Genomic DNA, 23377 nt, shown 5'->3' on the forward strand with positions numbered 1-23377 from the left:
GTTGTTATATCGGCAAGAGCTGCAAATTTTTTGATCTTTTCCTTGATTTCCCCAGAGAGCTTTCTTTCCAGATAGCTTCTATAATATTTCAAACATAGCAGCTTCGTTTCCTGTTCCTTCCTTCACGATTTATGCATAACGAGAAGAGCGATCGTTAATTCAATAGCTGCATTAAATAGTATCTATAAATTGGAATTTTTCACGTCTAACTTGATATTGATACAATATTTATATTTCATATTTATATCACGCGATAAAATAGAGAGTAAAATGAATATTTAACTAAATATGAGCAGAAATTTTTAGACAAAATTTGCTTTTCTCAAATACTTATATTAGTTTCTATATTTTAAATATAGTAGTCTCCAATTTATGCATAATGAGAAGAGCATCAATTGTTAATTCAACAGCTGAACCGAACAGCGAGCGTTCCCATCGCGTTGATTACAGCCCACATAGTGCGAACGCACCTTTACGGTTCACAGATGGTGTCTACACAGACCAGACAACAGTGTAGGTGAACCTGTACTTGCCGTTTCCGGCGGGCGGGTCTGTTAAAGCTAAAGGCTGCATTTTGGCGCGTCGCACAGCAGTGTAACCCTATATTTCTACCCTTTATGAGGTTTATCCGTTACCGGATTTCTGTCCTTTAATCTTATACGAGACGCATCAGTAGCCGAAAGTTGAAAAGCTCTCGTCTGACCGAGAAGTCTGATATAGAAGAACACATATCTTTCTATAGCTGTACAATCTCATTAGCGAAATATTTGTTTAAAAATTATTCTCGATTCAATTCATGAAATAGAAACTCATCAATTTCTTATCTATTCTATTTGCAATATTTATTAATTTTTAATATTAATTTTAATATTATGACGCTAAAAGGAAAGAAAAATCGATGTCGAAAAATCTGGAAACAAGAATTCGAAGAGTTTTTCGGAATATAATTGGTTTTGCGAAATTTCAACGAATTAATTCCATTTTCAAACAATGGTTTGTTTTATTCTTTTGAATATTTCTGTATGAGATATACTATTTTGATCAGCTTTTAAAATCGATTTTTTTAGTAAGGGTAGTTTTCACTGGCTCTTATCGTATGTATTTACTCTCGCAACTGACTTACTAGCAATATCGATGAGTTGCTTCGGTAAACTCATTGATGTTTACTCTAACTGACAACCACGTGGTACTAATGGTTTAATCACATCTATGAAGCAACGCTATTCCTTTGACATATTAGAACGCTTATATGTATATACTAATTACATTATGTCGAAGCGTCTTTATTTTAAATCTTGCGCGTTTTTTTTAATATCTGTTGCAATCGGGTTACTACAGCATTATTTCCCTGGAGTCGCCTGGTTTAGTGGGTGACCTACTTGCGTCGTTTCAGAAGAATGTGCAACTGGGTACATTATTTAAAAACAGAAGAGATGCGTTGCGTAAAGGGAAGTGTTTACAGTAGTAACATGTGCTACTTTCACGACGGTATTATAATTACATAAGAATAATTAATATCATATTAAAGCATGTGATTTTTTTACATTACGAGTTTTGCAATCAAATTACTTGAGAAGGTATAATCGCAGATTGCTGTTGCAGAATAATTCATAGGTGGCAGAGACGTATGGCTAGCGTATGACTAACTCTGTGCGAAGGCAAATTTACATCCGGTCCTGTGTAGCTATCGTGCAACATGTCTTGCAACACGCGTGTATAGGCGTATATTTATCGTATAAAATCTCTCAACGGTCGCAGGCGTATTAGGCAGATGCTATCGTTTCCGGCCGATAGGGCGGTCGAAATTACGCCAATTTTAGGCAAGTCTGCGCCATATATCGCAGCGACAGCTGCTTATTTTCACGACGCACATACCGGGAGGAGGAGGAAGTGTGAGGGTAATATAATACTCCGACAGAAATTATATTTCACCCTTGAGAAATTGCGGTTTATGTACCGATGCGCGAGGTCACGGTTTTTGGCTTCGCCAATGTTCCTGTCGTCGACCCTCATTCCAATTTCGTGTAATGTAGCCGGAAGTTGGAGCACGTAATTCATTGACGTTATTACGACTTAAATTTTTCGCTTTATAACGAGGACAAATGCATTCTGTAGGAGCCTGTAACGAATGATATTACGCTCTAATCCTATCCATGTGCGATGAGAAAGGATTTTCCTGGAATATTTCCATTTGCCCGAAAGCTACATCTTACCTCTGCGTGATTTTCATAACTTTGGTCATTTACTCTCGATTATTTTACAGAAAGAAATAAGCAAGATCGTTGTATTATAGTTAGAAAAAAATTTTTGCGATATAAAATCATTCAGAGATAATTTGATGTCCAAAAATCGGAAAAATTAAATTAAATTAAATAGGTATAAAGAAGCAGTCGGCATTAATAAAGTCACAATAATAAAGAATTAGACATTTTAATTTTCTTTATGTATATTCTCAAGTATATTTTATATAAAGATATTGATCAACATTTTTTTACATTTAAAATTTATTATGAATTTCAAAGAATATATCTTACATAATAACTACGAGTTATCGATAATTCTTTTTCATATATAAAATTTTTGATAGTAATATATTTAAAAAAATTTAATTTTCCAATTCTCTTCACGTGCAAGACTTTAAGTTTCAGTACTAATCGTCCAAAACTAAAATCTTATAAAAATAAGTTTGAACGTCGAGATATCTTTTTATCTGTTTGCGTTCCCGAGTCTTATAATTCTGCGATGTCTGTTGTTTCTTAAAGAATTCGCGGATTAGAGACCAGCTCACGTACCGAATTCTAAGAACACTCCATATATATAAAATGCAATGTCCATCTGCGTGTCGCATGTAAACTGCACCTGCTTAGCAAAGGAATAAACGATAAAAGTTTTACGACTGAGACAGCGCCCTAACGCTACGTGCAGCTTCGGAGCACGCCATCTTCGCCCCATCTCTCCACCTGTCATTCTAATAAATTTTACCCTGCTCGGGCTGTATAACGTCGTCGACTACGGTTATCGGCAGATAGCCCTGGTTATGAATCGTGGTAATTCACGAAGGTCTCTTTGTCAAAACTTTCTGCGTTCCCTGCGCAAATTCAATTTGCCTGATCACGAATATGAATTACTGATCTGAGGTATATTACCGTGCGACATTGCTAACGTGTTGAATTATTATGCAAATTTATTATAAGAGCACATCAGCTGGCGCGCTGGAATTTTCTAGATTGTTTAAAACCGTCTCACATTGCTGCACTAACTGCACTCTAAACTCTTGTTATTTTACTTACGTGCAAGTATCTTATATTCTGACTTAGATATACCAAATTTTCCCTTCGTCTTAGGATGCGTTCGGGAAAACGCTATTAGCGTGTTCTGTTCTTGTTCAACTTTCAGTAAGTAACAAAGATAGAACGATGCTTTTAGCGCGCAAGCGTGTTCCTTAGACCTGGCTTTAGAGTTTTGTAAATAAATTTCTACTTATTTAGTCTAACAATTTATGAATTTAAAAAAAGATATATGTTTCTAATCAAAATATAATTTTCTGATTAAATTAAAATTTTATATAAATAAATTAGTAAGATAAATCAACTTTATGACATTAATTTTAATATTAATCTAATATATAATAGACTAATGTTTTTCTTGTTAGAATATAAGATTCTTATAAATAGTCTTCCTATCTTCCAAAGCAATTGCATTTCCATACAATTGCCCAAGATATCGTGTTACTTTCGAATCACGATAATCGATCTCCTTCGGTAATTCGTGATTGAAAAATCATCGATCCGTGTCCTCCCGGGAATAGTTTTTCACTCGAGTGAAATATATTTACGCAAAAAACAAAGGGATTCAATTAGAGACATGCATTTTGTATACCGTGTAATTTTACACGTTTATGTCTGTGCAACCTAACATTTATTTAATTACATAAATGCATCTGATAAAATTGCCATCCTTGTAACATCATATTTTACGTTAGAGATATCTCGTTGTAATAAACAAAAACTCCTGTCGCAAGCACAGTAAAATTATTTTAATGTACACTCATGTTTGCAGTAAAAATAAATGTGATGTGATATGAGATGCGCGAGATCTACTAAAGTTTATACTACAGAGAAGGAAATTCTACCTGAGATGTCACGTATAATTCGATAACATAGAGTATTACTAATCTAATATTGTATTTACAAAATCTCGACGGTATATTAATAGTTATTGAACACAGAACCCTCCTTCAAAGAACAAAACTATCTAAATGAGATTACCAGAATGAGGAGATAAATCAGTAGAGAATCCTACAAACCCGAGAGAGGTATTATGGAAGATGAGTCGGTATTACTTGAGTGCCATATAACTTAATTAGGGTACTAATCCTCACATTTAAGCTCATTACTTGGTCAGCGGCCATTATTCGTCAAGTTTTCCAATATTTTTTCTCCGATTTTACGAATAAACATATGTAGGAAAATAAAAAGGAGTAAAAAATTGTTTAAATAATAATAACAATAATAATAATAATTATTATTATTATTTTAATTGTGTATTAATGCATTATTATTATGCGAAATTTGGATTTTCTTTAATTGATAATTTATCTATTAATTAGAATTTAATGTATACAGATTATTCGATTAGAAAACGTAACATTATCAAAGACACCCGTTATAGCTTTAACAGAATAATAATTAAAGATAGCGGTGTCTTCGAACATCTGCATCTGTTAGAGACACTCGAGTTGGAGTTAATCTGACACATTCCGCTATTTACACTTAATATATGTCAGTGTAAACAACACAGTTCACCTGGCTTTCGATTTATAAAAAGCAAAATCGTGCTGTATGTAATTGTTAGAATTAATAATGAAGAAGCAAATGATTCGTAAAATATTATATTCGGGAAATACAGCGTTGTTATATTTATATCCCTTGACATTTTTTAATTCTATATTTTGAATGATTTAATTGTATTTTATTTTTTTACATTCATCCGACGTAAACGAGTGATCTATACCTAAAGGGTAATTCTGTTTGAAAGTTGAAAACAGCAGAAAAATTACGGAATTGTCGCGATTCTTATTGATTGCGAGCATTGTCTATTCACATCAATCCGATTTAAGCGGCCTGTGCACGATTCCACGACGTTCTCCCTCACGTTTGACGCCACCTGACTATAATTCCTATCGAGCATATTATCCGCGCTCCCGGAGCGCCCGGTATTTCTGCGGCGCGTCTGCGTATACACACGCACGTCGCCTTGGGATGCGTACGGATTCGCGCGCGCAATATCCACCTGGCCGCAATCGGACGTGTGTGTATGTGTATATGTATATATATATATATATATATATATATATATATATATACATACATGTCAGCACATAGCTATTTGTATGTATACGTGACATGCGAAATACCGCATGCGGAATATTTACCAGAACCTACCTCTCAGATGTTTGGGACCCCTTAGGGCAGCGCGCGTATCACGAAACCTGCTTCAGACAACGGATTAACTCGGTTTAATTCCTCGGGGAAAAGCAAAACAACGTCTCATGTTCAACGGTAACTGTAGATACATAAAGACAAGAACATTGTCACGTTAAACTGTGCTCGAGGGAAGCTCGCTTCGTTTTATTGTGTAAAAAAAACCGCGCTGTGATTTCATTTTCTGATGCGTATTGTATGAAGCTATGAAATAATTGAATCTCGAAAATTAAGGAACGTCTTGTTTCGTTGGAAATTCTTTAATTGAGATTTCTCATAAAATAAGAATTTCTCATTATTGTTTATTGTATTAATAATTACAAAACACATGTAAGAAGAAGAAAAGATGAGATAAGATGACATTCAGGCTTTGATGAGAAATAAGAGATATTCTTATTAAAACAACGCTTTTCGACAGCTAGATTATAGTAACAAAATTTCAGTCGAAATTTCCACGGCGTGTTTCCAACTACGCAATTGTATTGTTCTGACGGCTAGTAGAGAAACCGCGATAATAGGTTGACAACTTTCCTTCGCGCGATATTTATCTCACAATCAGAATTACCATATCACGTTCCCTTGAGGGCTAAGAAAGCCAGACGCAATCTAGAATCATTAAACAACGAATAGGAAATATAAAATATTCATATATAATATCACTTCTTTATATTAATAAATTTTCAATCGACTGTAATAATTAACAGTTGTGTATATAATACTTGACAATAAATTAATTTTGATCTCAATAATAATAATAACAACAAAAATAATAATAATAATAATAATATACATATACTTTATATTATAATTACAAATAATAATTGATAATTAATCTATGTATTATAATAAACATCCGTGTACGTGATGCGAATTGTATAATAAGCACAGCGAATTATATAATCGATAATTAATTTCTGGTATAAAGCGCATTCCGAATATAATAACCGTAATGATAACTCAGTCAACTAAATTTATTGTTAGTCATCTTTCAGATCATATCACGGATATTGCGTCGTATCCATGTGTGTGTACCTTTCGCTATTTTATTATATCAATATTTTTATTCGCGATATGTGTGGGAAGTGCATTTATATCGCAGCGGTAGTTTCGCTCTCGAAGTTACCTGGCGGAAACACGCGCCCTATCGCACGTACCGCGGGGGGTTTTCGATCTTTGGCTCTCACGTAGGGTGCCTTGCGATCGATGCCCCTCACCCCACGTGGGAGGGAGGGACGTCAAATTCACCGCCGACGCGGCGTGACTCAACCAGACGACTCATGCATAATTTATCTAGGCTTAATTAGTCGGGGTGAGGAAGGGGTTGAAGAGAAAAGCAGAAAAATACTTTCCATATATAAATAACCGTTACTGCCGTTAAGTAAACAGCGCATAAATCTGTAAATGACTTTTAGCCTCTCTCGTCTGTGACTCGTGACGTAGATTACACGCGGGAACGCGTTAACAGTCTACCCTCTTCCCACGATTTATCTGCGCTCGATCGGAATGAATTTGAGACGACGGGAGATGACTTTAACTAGGGAACTCTCTCGCAACTGTCTCTCGAGTTTACTAAGCTTCAAGTGTGTCGTGTAGAGTAGCTCGCGATGAGGGACGTGTACTTACTTTCTTGCATATGCTATAATGCAGGCTTAGAGGTTGAAACTAGTTTGATGTGTCTTGTCAAATATCGCCGAAACTGTAGGTAAATGAGATAGAAGTTTTAATAGAAAAGCGTTTTCTAACTATGCATATTTAGATTTTTTTTTAAAGATTTAATGGGGGAAAAAAGGAAGAAGAAAATTATTTTCAATTTTCTTCTAAAGCTTTTTCACAAAAAATATATTCACGTTTATGTGAAAGAACGAAGTGTTGAATTAACTTGATAAAAGTGTACTTCATTTACTAAAAAGCTTCAATTAAATTTATAATATTATAAATTGCACATGTATTTTTTAACTAAAATATATATCTTTCCATAATATCTCTAAAAATCGTAAAAAAATGAAAGAGCAGTTGTAAAAGTTTTCTTATAAGACTACTTTAAGAGCATACTCTCAAAAATATTCCTCGATAGAAGAAATTTCCGATATACACGTACAATCGAGAATCACTCGCGGTTATATATTCATTGCTCAGAATTTTACTGCCGAGTAGCACTTTTAAAGGTTTTCGGGTGAACATGAGGCATAAAAAAGGTTCGTTTACTATCGATGAGGGAAACAGGTAACTGTCGACATTACGACACGTGTCTCTATCCGAGTTTAAAGCCGAGTAGCTTTTATCCAGCCAACGGCGGACTTACGTTTTCAGCGAATGACGGCGGATGCACAGCCGCATTCGGCTGATTTTATTCACCCGCGAACCGTAGCAGGTCTGATATACGACGCGATGTAAATTTCTAGATAGAAATCGATATCAAGCTCCCGTGGAACGCCAGCTAGTATTACGACTCATTTTTATAGGATTCGCGCAAGAGCCACTTCGCGCTAAACTTCTGTCAAAAGACGACTTTAATTTTTTTTTTTAGGAACCCTTTATTTTTCACGTACACTGGTTACCCTCTCGTGCATTGCTTGCCGTATATAAAACTTGGCTGGATACTTTTTATTTACGGACATACAACGCGGTTCGCTCGACTGATTAGACCGCTGCGATAAACTCGCGCATGTGCATAGTCAGCGTGAAGGAAAAATAAACTTACATTCACGCGATGATATATGGCAAAAATTATACAGAGCGATTTAAAAAATACATATGAATACGACGAATTGTAAAATTTTTATTAGTCACTTAAAAATCCATTCTAAATCTTATAAAAATATTTTGTGCGCGTTTGATATTTTCTTTTATATTAAATTATTATTTTTTTTAATATTAATGTTTAGAAGAGAAAAAAAAAGAAATAGAAAAGTTTAATAATAGTCGGCATATATTTATATTACCCATATTAATTTCGTATTAATTTGGTTGTCAAGTTTTATTAAACCGAGTTGCATACGGTTCTCATGATCGTTGATTTATTTGACGATCGCGTTTCTCGATATTAGGATCAATTTACCTACATGCACGACCGTGGATTATGACTCGTATCGAATTTCATTTCCAGTTGTAGCTGGATGATTCATTAGTACGTCGAATGAAAATGAAGGAGAGCGTGCGCGAGGGGTATCAAAACATATCTTAGGTATCGCGCGGGTTCATTTTCAAACACGAACATTATTTCCCGTTGGAGAAAACGAGCTTTGCCACGACGGAATCCCGTTGTACGAGTAATCGACCGGAAAAGATGCATCGAAAATTTCTTACGTTATCGTATTCGCGTTTGAACGTGATTTGCGATTTCCACTTTGAGACTATTCCTGCTTCGATTAAATTTCGGTTAGAGGAAATCATGTGGAATAATCCCACATGCTTTTAGTTTAAAGGTAATATTAACACAAAATATCATAATGTAATAAAAATCGTTTCGTCTGTCTTTAAATTTTTAATATTTTAAATTTGTAAAATTTTTAATAATCTTAAAATGTACATTTTTTTAAATAAAAAGATAGGAAATTCAATGTACACAGTAAAAATGACAGAATAAAAATTAATAAATTTAATAATTAAAATGAACATATGTATGATGAATAATAATCTCCCAGCAATATATTAAATAAGTAGATAAATACAGATAAATAGATCGTAGAGAAGATCTGTTCGAATGTCTTGTATTGTAGTTGTACAATTTTTCTGTCATGACTCATAACTTTGGAAACCGCGACGATCGCTCGAGCGGTAATTTGCTCGAAAGCGTTTCGACATATTTGCTACCGAAAGTTTAGCAGATGTAGAACGATGGATAATTCATCGCGCTACTTTCTGTTCGCAGCTTCGATGAGACGTCGATGGACAGCTGCATATTGGCTACCGTCGACGAGGGCCGCCGAATCAGTGACTTGTCAGGCGAGTCTGTGAAGGACGGTAACGAGGTGGAAGTGACGTCATTGGAGGAAGCCAAGTCGGTCATAGCGGCACTTAGGGCGAGGCAACGGGCGCAGGCCCACCAGATGCTCGCCTGGCGGAGGACCCTTAAATTGCAGGCAAGTTTCAATTACGAAGAATTTCTACATGCGAAGCCAATCTCATTCCGTTTCGTCTTGGCTGAAGAAACCGACCGGTGGAGGCAAAGAGGGGGACGCGAAAAACGATCGATCAAAGCTATTACTTCTGAAAACCATAAAACACGTTCGGCCCGAACCGATGTTACGGACAGTGAAATATTAGATATACGGTGATCCATTTAAATACGACCGGTTACGTATCCTCGCCGTAGTTTGAAGCGAACGAGAAAATGTTCTAAATAAACATTGCCCGCTTCTATATTTCAGACTAGTAAACTGCAATTGACATACCCATTAAAGTCGAAAATATTAACGCGCAGTTTCACCGGGCATCGATGTCGAAGCTCAATTCGCTAGAAATGTTTTATTTCGTATATGAAAAATATATCCGTAAAATAAAAAATCCTGAAGTATTTTGTTAAAAAAAAAAAAGAAAAAAAAAAGAACTGAAACTCTCTCCGAGTTTTATCGGATAATTCATCGTGTTAAAATACTTGCCGATTTTGAGCATGTTGTATGCATAATTCATCGTTTATGATGCCGATAGAGAAAGACTTTTGACGGATGAACAAAACGACACTGTGTTGCCACGAGTCATTGCCATAAAAGATTTCTCGTGCACTTTCGAGACAAGCCGAAGCATCTCGTGACATCCTACGATTTCGCGTCTGACTTTGCGTGACTGCAGACGATTCCCGGTTTGCGAGGTAGCTCTGTGCAAAAAAAAAGGGAGTCCCCCATTAAATTCACCGGGAGATCCGCGGGGAATAATTGCTACGAAATAATCCTCTTTCTCAGACTATTCGGTTAGTCGCGCGGGGAAGTACTGTCTGGAATCGCCGATGCAGATTATAGATAACGACTTTCCGTGTACTTTTGTCGAATCTAAACGAGGAACTATTAATACGTTGATGTATTCATTACGAGGCGATTTTTTAATGTCGGTCTACGCACGAATAGTACGCCCGCGCATAAAAGGGTGTGATTTTGAAGAACAATTTTCTCTTTTTATATCTATTTTTCTATTTATTTTTACCAAAGAGAATTATTTTTTTAAATAATATATAATCTATTATTATAGATGAGATGATGATTCGCATCGCATCGTTGAATACATGTGTTCATATATCACACTTACACGAACAGTTATAAAAATATTTTTTTTTATACAAATTGTATTACTAATTTTAATTTTTTGTTGCTTTGAAAATTAAAAAACGATAATTTAAAATTTATTTTTTTCTTATTTTAAATTTTAAATAATGTACTTTTTACAGATCAAACAATTAAGAACATTGTAATTATCTTATTGAAAAATATATGCAGAAAATATAGATTGAATCTTTTTCTTTTTAGCTTTACGACATGATGACATGAAAGCGTGATTGATAAATATTAGGGTATATTAAGTTCCTAATAACATAATAGTAGGATGATTTCATATGACACATTACACAGAAAAGTATATACATATATCAAAATTTTTTTTCGTATTTTTTTACGTCAAAAATACTCTTTGTGTAATATTAGCTCTCTACTGTTTTCATAAATGCAGAATCTCTCTTCTAAAGCATTAACCGGTCATTCACATTGCACGGCAAAACATCTCAATTATTTTCTTTACGTGCTCGAAATGCGTGTGATGCGCAATAGCACCTGTGGTCCGTCTTACGGTGCCATTTAGCACAATAGCGAGAGTAATGGACTCGCGCCCCCTCCCTACCTCCCTCCTCCTCCCTTGTCGAGGAAAGGACGGAAGGAAGAGACGCGACGCACGATGTTCATGCAAAGTGATGGCCGGATACATGCCCGTATACCGTTGTGCAAACACGCAGTTTCACGACATGTGTAGACGGACCGCACTACTTGCGTACTGCCAGTATAGCGCATATCCCGTAAAGTAAACAGAGACTTAAGATCTGCACGCGTTTATGCAGATGCGAACGGGTGTTCGATGTAAAAATGCAATTTTTTATATACCGTACGCCCCGGTTTCCCGTGAGCGATATCGCTCAAACGGTATCTCAATCGGGATGATAAATTACGCGAGGGAATTGTACACGAAGAAATTAATTAACGGCGCTAAGTAAATACTAATAACAACAGCGGCGATTGCGCTCGCTAATTAATTACTTGTTTCATATCCGACCGTCGCGAATCGCTTCATTATTAATTATCGATGTTTATATGATAATATATGTGATAAAAAGCTGTTTATTCGGGCGATTAATACGGGAAATGGACACACGACTGACGTTTATACGTAACGATTTTGCAGGAGGATCTGGTGGCCCGACTGACGCGAGAGAAAGCCGAACAACTGCGGACGTTGTCGTCGCAGCTCCTACTGTTCGAATCCAGACTCTGCAGGAAGCAAAAGGAGATCGAAGCCAGTCTAAGTCAGCGAGAATCCATTATTCTACGACAACAAAGGGTGATTAGACAATTACAGAACAGATTGGCGGAGAGGAGCACAGGTACCAGAGATTCGCCACCCTGCGACGCCCTGGACAGATTGGATAGTTTAGGTGATAGCGACAGCGCTGTGGTGCTTGAGGAAACCGCCGATGATCCTGCACCGCCGAGGTATATTTTTTTTTTTTATAATAAATTACTATGAAAAATATCGTTTTGCTTGTTTTCATTCATACAAAGTGGAGTCGATAAAAGCTTATATAAAGAATAATTAAAAAGAGGGAAAGATAAAATTTAAGATAAAAATTAAGAATAAATTAGAAGATGAAATTGTAAATGTGAGAGCACGAAAATATCAGATATTAAAAGATACAATTTCAATTTTATTTTAAAAAATATAACAATTTTGAATTTCTGACGTTTATTTACACGTGATTGTATTATCTCTATTTATATTATGGAAATTCACGTAATATTGAAAATAATGTTACGATTTATAATATTACATGGTGGAGAAAACTAATTTTATGTAAAGAATTAGGATTTGGTACAGAGTTACTATTTATATATTTTTATACTGTCCTGTACAATATTGTGAAAATATTTAAAGAATCAAAAAATATATGTGTATGTATATATTAAAATATATATACACAAGGGTTATAACATTAAAAATAAAATTCTATACTCAAATATATATATATAAATTGTTTAAAATGAGCTTACTATTGTAATTCTGATTTTCTACAGATTTCGTTCTAATATCACTGATGTGACTGTGATCCGTTCCGTATCTGATGCGGTGGAGCCGTCAAACAAATACTCATCGATGCGAAGATGCAACGGTTTTCTCAGAAGACCAGAGATCTTGGAAACCGTGTATTCGGTGGAGGAAGACGGCGACAGCGAGAATAATCAGGATCCGTCCGAGTCGACGGAAAACTCGGAATACGAAGATAGGAGAGCGAAAAACTTGGGTAACGGAAAAGGCAGACTTCAGGATCTTTATGGCAGTTTCGAGAGGCTGGCACAAGAAGCGGATTCTCCGCCCAGCGAAAGACCCAGAGACGAAAGTCAGCAGGCTCAGGTAAAAGCGAGCGACTTGAATGAAATCTTATCGGCGAATAAGAGAGAGTTCAATTTTTCAAGAAATAGTTGTGACGTATTTGGGATACCATAATCTTTGAAATACAATACAAATTTTAATTAAAAATTTAATATATGTAAATTTCTATCTTGATCTAAGAAATATTTTACACACACATATTAATTTTTATGTTGCTTAGTTACTGAAAATGCTACTGTCATGCATGTGTAAATTGATTTTCCGGAGAAACACATTCTACTTATCCTTTCAGGTAACGTACAATAGGGTAATGAGCAATCACAGATCCGTGACAAAGCCAAAAGATGTGAAGTACAAGAGGATAAACAAGGCAAAATCGAAAAGTCTCGAAGAACTCAGAGGACGTCTTAGAAATTGGGTTGAAAAAGGGAATAAAATAGCTATATCGCTGGATCAGTCATATGCCTGAGCTTACTCTACTGCGTATATGAAAGTATATAAATTATTATTATTTTACGAACGAGCATAATGACTACTATCAAATATGTAATGTCTAAAAAAGTTTAATTTTACCCATAAGATACGCGATTATTAAGAAATGGACTGCGTAAAGTCGCTACAGTGTATTTAATTGATAAAATATCATTGTGCTCCATGTGATATTTACTGTAGTATCTTTTCACATTAATTATGCACCTATGTCAGAGATGAACGATTCGGCGAGACTTGTGATATGATTTTATTGTATAAAGGCATAGTTAGGAAGAATTTTATTATCTTGCAAGAAAATTATTAATACTTAAGTGCCATGGTGAAAATTTGTAATACTATGATATTGTGTAAATATTTGTGTAAATTATTTGTAAACTTACATACATACAGAATTTCACATATACACACAACATTTCTAAGAATTTTTAATGCCTGCATATACATACAGCATATTTTTATGATTGAGCATTTACTAACAAAATTTTTACATTATTTTTGAAAGGGTAATAAATAAAATAAAGATAATATCAAATGCATTGATGTAATAAAAAATAAATAATCTTGAGATTAAAAAGATTTAGGATTGCATATAATTTCACCATGGTACTTATGCATTAACATATATGACATTTGTCTATAGATGAATTTTCAAGAAAACATTTCAATGATTTTTTTTTATAGACAACGTAAATTTCTGTTTGTTTCCTTGTACTAAAGTCAAGCAAGAAATATTTCATAGCCTAAATTTTAAGAGAGAGATTTGAATTATGAATCTATATATAATTAAATGTATATCTTTGCGTAATGGTTATTATTAATATGAAAATGCGTGATATATTTCTTTGAATATATCTAATGACATCAAAATAAGATATAATTTTTACTTTTCATTAAATAATATTTGTTTAGTATTATATTCTTGATTAACAAATATTTTACGTCATGTTTTTTTATCGAAAATTTAAATAACTAAATTTTCTTTTTATTAAACAAAATTATTTAGAAATAATTATACCAATTTCTCTATCAAACAGGGTCAAGACGCGAACAATCAAATTAATCGATATTTTTTTTTAACAAAAAATCATGGACGAATTCGCTCTGTTTAACGATAAATATTAAACAGTGGCATATATTGAATGAATTAGGCTCATTTTTTAAAATGTTATACAAAATATATACAGAAACACACGTATACTATACAAACTTAATGTTCTTGTCAATCTACTTAAGCAAATGTTCTTTTTTGTGCCTATCTTTCTATAAGCAAATGTGAGGACATATAATAAACTTCGATCTTAATATTTACTCAACACCTCAAGTAATCATGATAATCAGATTGTATGAAGTAAAATACTTAATATTTTTAATAAAACTTCTGCATACAAAATATAAAAGTTTCTATCTAATGTGCTTTGCATTGATTCAAAAAGCCTATATTTGCAATTATAAAAGTGTAATTACTCGATTATTGAAAACTCGTACACAATTTTTATTTTCAAAACATCTCATAATAAACTACACAAAAAATATTAAAAAATATATACATAACTTAAAAACATTCCTGTCTCCTTATATTCAAGACAAAATTTTATAAAATTTAGATATTCTATTGTATAAAATTCATAAAAGCTAAATTTATATTAAATATAAACTATCTGATGTATGTGTGTGTGTGTGTGTGTGTGTGTGTGTGTGTGTGTGTGTATGCTTCGCACGCGAATATATAGCTCGAGTGACAACAATTTATAAAAAATATAAGCTTCGTAATTGCACTATTTATAATAATATTGTTACCCGCACGTGCATTTTACTATTCTTTTCATAAAATAAGAAAGTACGCTCGAAAATATTAGCTCTGTGCAAATCGCTTGTGATGCAAATGACTTCTTCACTGGATGCATCTATTTGGCTATTTCATTATTATACTTTCGAGCAGACAAGTATAAGAAAGCTATCGACAATCCATATTTTTGCAAAATAAAAGAAAAGTAGAAAGAGAATGAATGCCTCTGTGGCAATACATTTGTAAATAATTGGAAATGTGAATATAATGTGTGAATATGTATGTGTGTATGTGTATATATTGTGTTTGTCTAAAGATATAGATTCTACAATCTAATTATATAGATAAATCTATATAATTATTGAAATGATAAATTGTAATAATAATATTATTGAGTTTTATGTTCCTGTTAGACTGATTAACAGTCATTGAGAGATCTCGTGCATAATATAGTTGCACGTATATTATAGATGCATATGACAAAAGAATATGAAAAAATATATAAATATATCTGTATAAATATATGAAATATATAAAATATATGTCAAAGTGTAATGTAATATTGCATCTGTTTACTAATGCAAAAGAGATCAAATCTTCGAGGTGCACAAGCAAACGATGTGAAATTAAATGTCACTTCGGCTTATATCACCATGTGAGTATACACGTGTAATGGTGCCCAAGTATAGAAAAAAAGAAACAATTATTTTAATTTATATAAAATCATGTAACGTGTATACTGTATCGCTTTACTAGAAAATGAGTAGACTGCTAATAATATTCTGTCTTGCAATTATTTTAATTATTATTAAATCTCCCAAATATAAATTATGTCGATGGAATATACTGATATATAATTTACTGTCAATCCTATCTTTCCAATCGTTTCCTATAGAATATTATACATAAAATAAATTTCGGGAAACTCAAACTCGCGGAGACAAAGATTCTATTAAAAATCTGTGTATTTTCAGAATAACTGTTAACACTGTTTGCTTATCAGTACACCATGAATAATTAGGAAATTCTAAAATGATCAGCTTATAAAAACTGCAATAATAGGCATTTATCAATTCAGATTTTAACTGTATGAAATAAATATTCAATATTATATATAATATAATAGAATCATTAACATATAATTTTTAATAATATTAAAATATTAATTTTAAAAAAATGTGAGATCAAAAATATTAAAAAAAATAAAAATACGAAGATTTTATGCGAAAGATTATTAAGTAAAACAATTATACGAATGTAAAAAATAAATATAGAAATGTAAAAATTCATTACTCTAAATAAGTTCGAAAATTACGACAAAAATATTCTACTATTGCAGAAAATATACTGTCAATATAGAGTTAATTATAAATTAATAAAATATATACATACTTGACGATAACACGCAATAATCGTACTGTTCTGGATAAGAAAATAATGTTGTGAAGTATACGAAGGAAATTTTAAAATCGATTCACATGACACGTAGAAGTAGATCCGGAACACTGACATCTAAATATATCACGTAAAATACATTCACGATAATCTCTTGCAAGATTAACTAATTAAACAACTACAAAAGATACGAAATCGAAAGAGTCTACGGTTTCTCACGAGAATAACTGCAACCAAAAATTCTGTTAGCGCGATACTGATTCTCGAAATATCGAAACACCTTGCGATTCTCGAAGTTAAAATCACTGAGCCCCTCTTTCATATAGGTAAATTTTCACGAGCCGCTGAAACGATTGTTTGAGCGACAAAAGGATCACGTGACCAAAAATGACGAATTGATATCTTTATTTTTAGTCACGTGATCCTTTTTGTCGCTCAATCAGTTTCAGCGGCTCGTGAAAATTTACCTTAACTCTTTGAAATTTTTCAGTTAGCACCAATGTTCTTTATCTGATAATATTTTCCTTATCTAGTGATATTTTACATATTTTATTAGAGTTTAGACTTTAACAGTTCGGAAAATATCAATTGCAAAATCTCCTTATTTTAATAATAATTATCTCTTCTTTAATATGCTTTATAAAAATTATATCTTAAAAAAATATTTTAATAATTATGATGAGTGATAGAAGGAAAAAAAGATCTTCTGTGGTAGCTAATATTTAGCACGTATGTATATATACTTGTTATATCTCTCAGAATTCAAAAGAAGTAGAAAACATAAAAGAAATAAAATATACACAATATATTTATGTATTTGTTTCAAAGATTATACAAACAGTTTTTTAACGTGTTTTAAAAATAACGAATTAAAATCAGGAATAAAATATTCGTATGCTGACTTATTTATATGTATAACATTTTTAATAAGTACAAAAAGTAAAATATAAATTTGTAAAATTTGAGATACTTTATTATAAAATAATATTCAATATATGATTTATAATTTTTTAAAATATTATTAGTAAATACTAACAAAAACAATAGAATTTACATATTAGATCCGATAACTGATTTTCTCTCTCTCTCTATCTATCTATCTTTCTCTCTCTCCTTTCTGTTGCATGCAAAGATCGGTCACGTGGGCAGTCTGTCACATGCGCACGAGGATCCCGCCGGTCGGATTTGTGTATATATATTACGACCTTTCTGTTACTGGCCACGCTGCGAGTTTATGTCGGTTATACGTTGTACATTCATACAAAGAGATGTGAATGTGTACGGTGCGGAAAAGTCACAGGAAGATATTCTATACGAACCATGATTATCGTGCTGTTTCACGTATTTTATTTGCTCGGTCAGTACATATACAAGAATTATCGCATCAAGAAACTGAGAGCCTTGTGCGATGCTACGAAGGAAACAGAACCTTTATCCGAACAGCAAACCTACGAAATGTTCAATGATAGCTCGTTCGATGACAACAACGACGACGACGATGACGAGAAACCTCCGGCGTCGAATTATCACGATAAAGAGCCGATAAAATTTTATCCACCAGCATATATACAAAGATACAACGCGGTACAGGACGTACTTAGTCATCCGATGTACAGGGAAAAAATACGAAAGGTATTTTTAAAAAATGCGCTTCATTATGTACATACATCGTGTTATAATTTTATAATATATAAATATAAGTACGAAATTCGAAAGATGTATATATGTCGTTATAATATGATTTTGCACAAATTTTTTAGCTACTTTTGAATTTTATTTGATCTACAAACAAAACTTATAATAATGGATCAACATTTTCCTAATATTTCACTTTGTTGCTAAATAAAAAATTGCTACTTTTAGTGTATTAGTTTTACTGTCTTTTCTTTAGATAATAACTACATTTTTAAATATTTGTCGACAGGTTGTCGATTTTGGATGTGCAGAAATGAGCTTTTTGCGATATTTGAAAAATACAGAAGGAATAGAAGAGATACTTTGTGTTGATATTGATAGGGACGTTCTACAATATAACAAAGTAAAAGCAGAACCATATCTTAAGGATTATTTGTCTCGTCGAAAAACGCCATTTGCAATTGAAATATGTGAAGGAAGTATAATACATAATGACCGAAAGCTGGAGCAAACAGATGCTGTAATTTGCATCGAATTGTATGTTATACTGCACAAACATTAATATAAAGATTATAATCTTATTTTAATTGTTCTTTTATACAAGATGTTAAAATGCACATATGTATCTTTTATTTTATGTAAAAATATTTCTTAATTTTAGAATTGAGCATTTGTACCCGGATGTATTAATGGAGTTGCCCTTTAATATTTTTGAATACATCAGGCCAAAAGTAGTAATAGTAACTACTCCAAATGCAGATTTCAATGTACTATTTCCAAATTTCTCAGGCTACAGACATCCAGATCATAAATTTGAATGGACAAGGGAACAATTTCAAAATTGGTAAGTAAAGTTTTTTAAGGTTTTATAAAATTTACTGAAAAAAATTTTCTTGATATTTACTATTATTTTGTCAACAGGGCACAAGACATTGTGAAGAAATATCCATCTTACAGTGTGACATTTCATGGAATTTGTGAAGGACCTGCGGGTACTGAAGAATTAGGTGCATGCTCGCAAATGGCAGTATTTCATCTAAATTCATTGATAGAAGAATGCAACAAAATAGTAGGAGTAGATGGATTATTTAAGACAGTGGCTAGATATGAATATCCTCTATATGTTGACAATCGTACAGATGAGGAGAAATTACTGCATGAAGCGACATATCATATCATCACATTAGCCTATGCTCAGGAGAATCGAGATGAAATAATTTTAAGTGATATATTACCTTATTTGAAAGAAAAAAATTTCAATGTTACAATAGAAACACTGAGAAAGGTCCTAGAAGATGCAAATTGGATTATCCAAGATCGAGAAGATGGATTAATAGTAAAAATGAATCCTTCTTCTTCTGATTATGCTGAAGATGAAGAGGAGGAGTTTCATATGGATAATGCAGATTTGATAAATGAAGAAAATATAAATGAATTGAATTATGAATCACAAGTAAGTGAGATATCTGTTAATGTGGGTGAACAAGATTTGCTTGAACAAAATTCATATATTGAAAAATGGGATGAACAATCTAGTATTATCATACCTGAAAATCGCTCTATTATTCAAGAAAATACTTATTTATTTGATGGTGAAAATTTATCAGAATATCAATCATCTGAAGAATTACATGTAACTGGCAACAATGATATTAAACATTCAAAGATTAGCGATATTACAGAATCCTTAATATGTACTAAACAAGAACTTCCAAGTAATTCTGTCTCTTCAAATGAGACAGAAATGGGTGGCAGAGCTGAAATAATTAATGCCGATATACCAGTTTTGGATACGTTCTCGACAATACCCAACAGTAGTTTAATATTACAAAACTCGTCAGTCGACAATACAATAGAATCAGCTCTACCACAAAATAGTGATATAAATTTAACAGCTGCAGAATTACAATTACAAAAAAGTACAACATTCAATTTTGAACCATATATGTCTGTCTCGCGTTCATCGACGTCACCAGAACCATTGTTCTTTAGTTGTGAATCGAATAATTCTTTGCATAATTATAGTGCAAGTTATCAAAATAGATCGTACGACAAACTTCATCAGTTAGATAGTACTTTTCATCAATCTGAAATAACAAATAAGACAACTATGAATATAGAGGAATCTATTGTAGAGAACATACTTCCCTTGCCGAGTAAGAAAATTTTTCTAGAAAAAGATTATATACAGAAAAGTGAAATAAATTCTTCAAAAATGTCCTCAAATGATTCTAAGGTAAACAGTAGTTGTAATTTTGAACAAGTGACTTCAATTAAAAATCAAGTTTATGAAAATAATGATGTAGCAGATATGATACCATTAAACGTTTGTAGTAATAGTATTAATAATCAACCAAGATTTACAAGTTCACCTAAAGCTTCTACAAAAACATCTGCCAATATCATTAAACAAAGCTATCTCGAATTAAAAGAACTAATGCCTGCAGTGAATAGGAGCATCTTACCATGTATAAAAAAAGCAATTAAGGAAACTGATAGTTCATTAAAAGATAATCAGAAATCTAGTAGCAGTACTACTACAGAAACAGCTGAATTGTGCGCTAGTTCTTTATGCGATGATATTACCAATACTTCAAAGAATGTAGACTTATGTCTTGTTAGCAATAACACACATTTGTGTTTAGAGAATAAAGAATTTACCAAAGTTATAGACTCGAGGGATGAAGGTACTGATGAAAAATGTATAGAGAGGAATGTTGCAGTCAATCAAGAGTCTGATTTTGTGGATGATGTACAAAATGTAGATGCACACCATAGTTTGTCATCGGATAATGATAATATTAACAACAAAGAAGAAAACGCGTGTTGTACATTAACAAAGACAAATGATTATGGTACGAAGGCGCACCAAGAAAACGTGATTGACGATTTTGCACAATCAAATGTAAGGAATAAGAGCTTAAATCCGCCTAAAGAATTATCGAGTTTTAAATCACAGAATAGCGAATGCTCTTCTACTGAATGTGCCAAAAAGACTAGTGTTTTAGAAAATGATAGACTTGTATCTAGTAACAGTAATAAAGACATAAGTAATGTTCAGTTTGTATCAGTATTAAAAAAAAGTGATGAAATTGTTGGTACGAGCAAAGATGTAAATACACCAAATATTGTCGGATTAGTAAGTAATGTCGAAGCTAAGTCAGTTTCTCCTTTTGAGACACCTCCGAACAGTTGGTCTCCCGAAATTATGGATTCCGGTTACCCGAACTCAGCATCCGTGCAAGATATAACACCAGAATATGATTTGTCCAGCATAGCTCAGGATCATATACCGGATTCTGAATCGCCGAGCATTGCGGAAGCGCCAAGACTCGGCATTTTAGAACCGATCGAGGTGGAAAATGGTGATTTGGCGAACAATAACAGGGATGACGAAGGTAACAATATGATGGCTGTTGATGCCAACGATATTGAAAACTTGCAACCATTTATCGATGTACTGGAAAACGATCTTGAGAATGAAAACGACATTTACGTAATGCAAAACGGTTTTCCTATATGGCTATTGAGATTATTGGACATGGCTAATCCGCTTGACTTTGATATGCAAGGTCGGCAACATTTGAGGGACCCCGAAAATGACGTTGCAGGTAATTGTATCTTTTTTTATCTTTTCACACTGTTTGCACAGAAAAAAATATATTTATAATTACATTTCTAGATGATGCTAACTACTTGGGTCGTGATGAAGGTTTCGATAGTTCTTCTGAGAATGAGAGCGATATATGAAATGGGAAATGACACGAAAAATGAAAATCTTTTCTTGCTGGCGCAAAAAGGAGCATATGATGTGTGTGATATAATAATAAGATTACAATGTATCGTACAATGTAAATCGTACATATCAGTCTTTGATGTTCCCAACAAAGTCTATAAGCTTGGAAGGTAAAGTTATATACATTGGAGAACATTCTTGATTACATTTGATATCTGATAAAAAATTTTGCATTTTAGAATAGAATATTTGATATAAGCAAACAATTTTTTTATTTCTTTAAATCATGTTGATACACAACTACCTCTTCATTTATTTTTAATAATAATTTTTTTTTTAATTTTTATATACATAATGTTATATCAAATAATATTAAAAATTTACATGTAACGTTTTATGTAAGAGTAAGGCTGAGATAAGGCTAAATCTGATTATTATAATAAGTAGAAATATATATTTTTTCTGTGTTTATTAAGTATATAACTTATTCTATATTTATTTTTATTTGCTCTTTTTATATTGTAAATCAAACATTGTTGTTTTATGTTACTCATACCTCACAGACTTAAGGAACAGACTGCAAGAAGATTTTCAAATTGCTTTTTATCATAAATATATCTCGAAATGTCAGCTTCTCTATTTCATCGAAAAGATCAAAACATTCTTGTTAATAGTCAAAATATCAAGAGATTTTGATCTTTTAACATATATATACATTACATATCGACATACATACATATATATATATATATATATATATATATTTTCTTACGATTCTACGAAGTTTTCATTAATTGTTTACCAAATGTCAAAAGTTTTCAATGCAGTATTTTAACTCTTAATGTAATTTACGAAAGTTCATAAATATGTTAAGTTTTAATAAGTGTACATATATATATATATGTGATACCTGGTACATCATTATCACAAATGTGTGCTATGTTCTGAAATGTTAAGTTGTTTTGTGATTGTTTAATTATAATTTCCTTAAAACTTTTCCTACCCCTAAGACTGAGACTGCATACAGTTGTTTATGTTCGCAATCGTGCTTTGGGCAAAATAAAATCAATATAAAATCTGAGTAGATATGTCTTCAATATATTTTGACCTAATACAGAAAAGCATGTACATATTATATGGCATAAAAGTTATGAACTTCTTACTATTATATATTTTACATGGAGACGTGCGATATCTTCCTTTATTTCAATAGTAGTGGAATGAAATTACAGGGTATACAATGTGTATGGTTTATAAAGTAAGGCT

General features: G+C 32.6%; 2 protein-coding genes across 9 annotated transcripts in view; both read left to right on the forward strand.

The window, feature by feature from the left end:
* Positions 1–16189, forward strand: part of LOC140664298 (uncharacterized) — a 133768-nt gene extending 117579 nt beyond the window's left edge. For all 8 annotated transcript variants that reach the window (XM_072889313.1, XM_072889318.1, XM_072889320.1 and 5 more), the window contains exons 3-6: positions 9355–9565; positions 11865–12172; positions 12752–13088; positions 13360–16189. In XM_072889313.1, the coding sequence (XP_072745414.1) occupies positions 9355–9565; positions 11865–12172; positions 12752–13088; positions 13360–13536 (1033 nt within the window). In that variant the 3' untranslated portion in view covers positions 13537–16189. The remainder of the gene's footprint in view (positions 1–9354; positions 9566–11864; positions 12173–12751; positions 13089–13359) is intronic.
* A 1146-nt stretch (positions 16190–17335) lies between these two features.
* Hen1 (Hen1 methyltransferase) lies at positions 17336–23192 on the forward strand. Its single transcript, XM_072887668.1, has 6 exons — positions 17336–17469; positions 17873–18372; positions 18665–18912; positions 19037–19219; positions 19297–21986; positions 22058–23192. Exons 2-6 carry the CDS (start codon positions 18061–18063, stop codon positions 22123–22125), a joined length of 3501 nt encoding a protein of 1166 aa, XP_072743769.1. The 5' UTR covers positions 17336–17469; positions 17873–18060; the 3' UTR covers positions 22126–23192.
* The last annotated feature ends 185 nt before the right edge of the window (positions 23193–23377 follow it).

This window comes from Anoplolepis gracilipes, chromosome 3, assembly GCF_047496725.1.
Source record: "Anoplolepis gracilipes chromosome 3, ASM4749672v1, whole genome shotgun sequence".
In the NCBI taxonomy this organism is placed as follows: domain Eukaryota; kingdom Metazoa; phylum Arthropoda; class Insecta; order Hymenoptera; family Formicidae; genus Anoplolepis; species Anoplolepis gracilipes.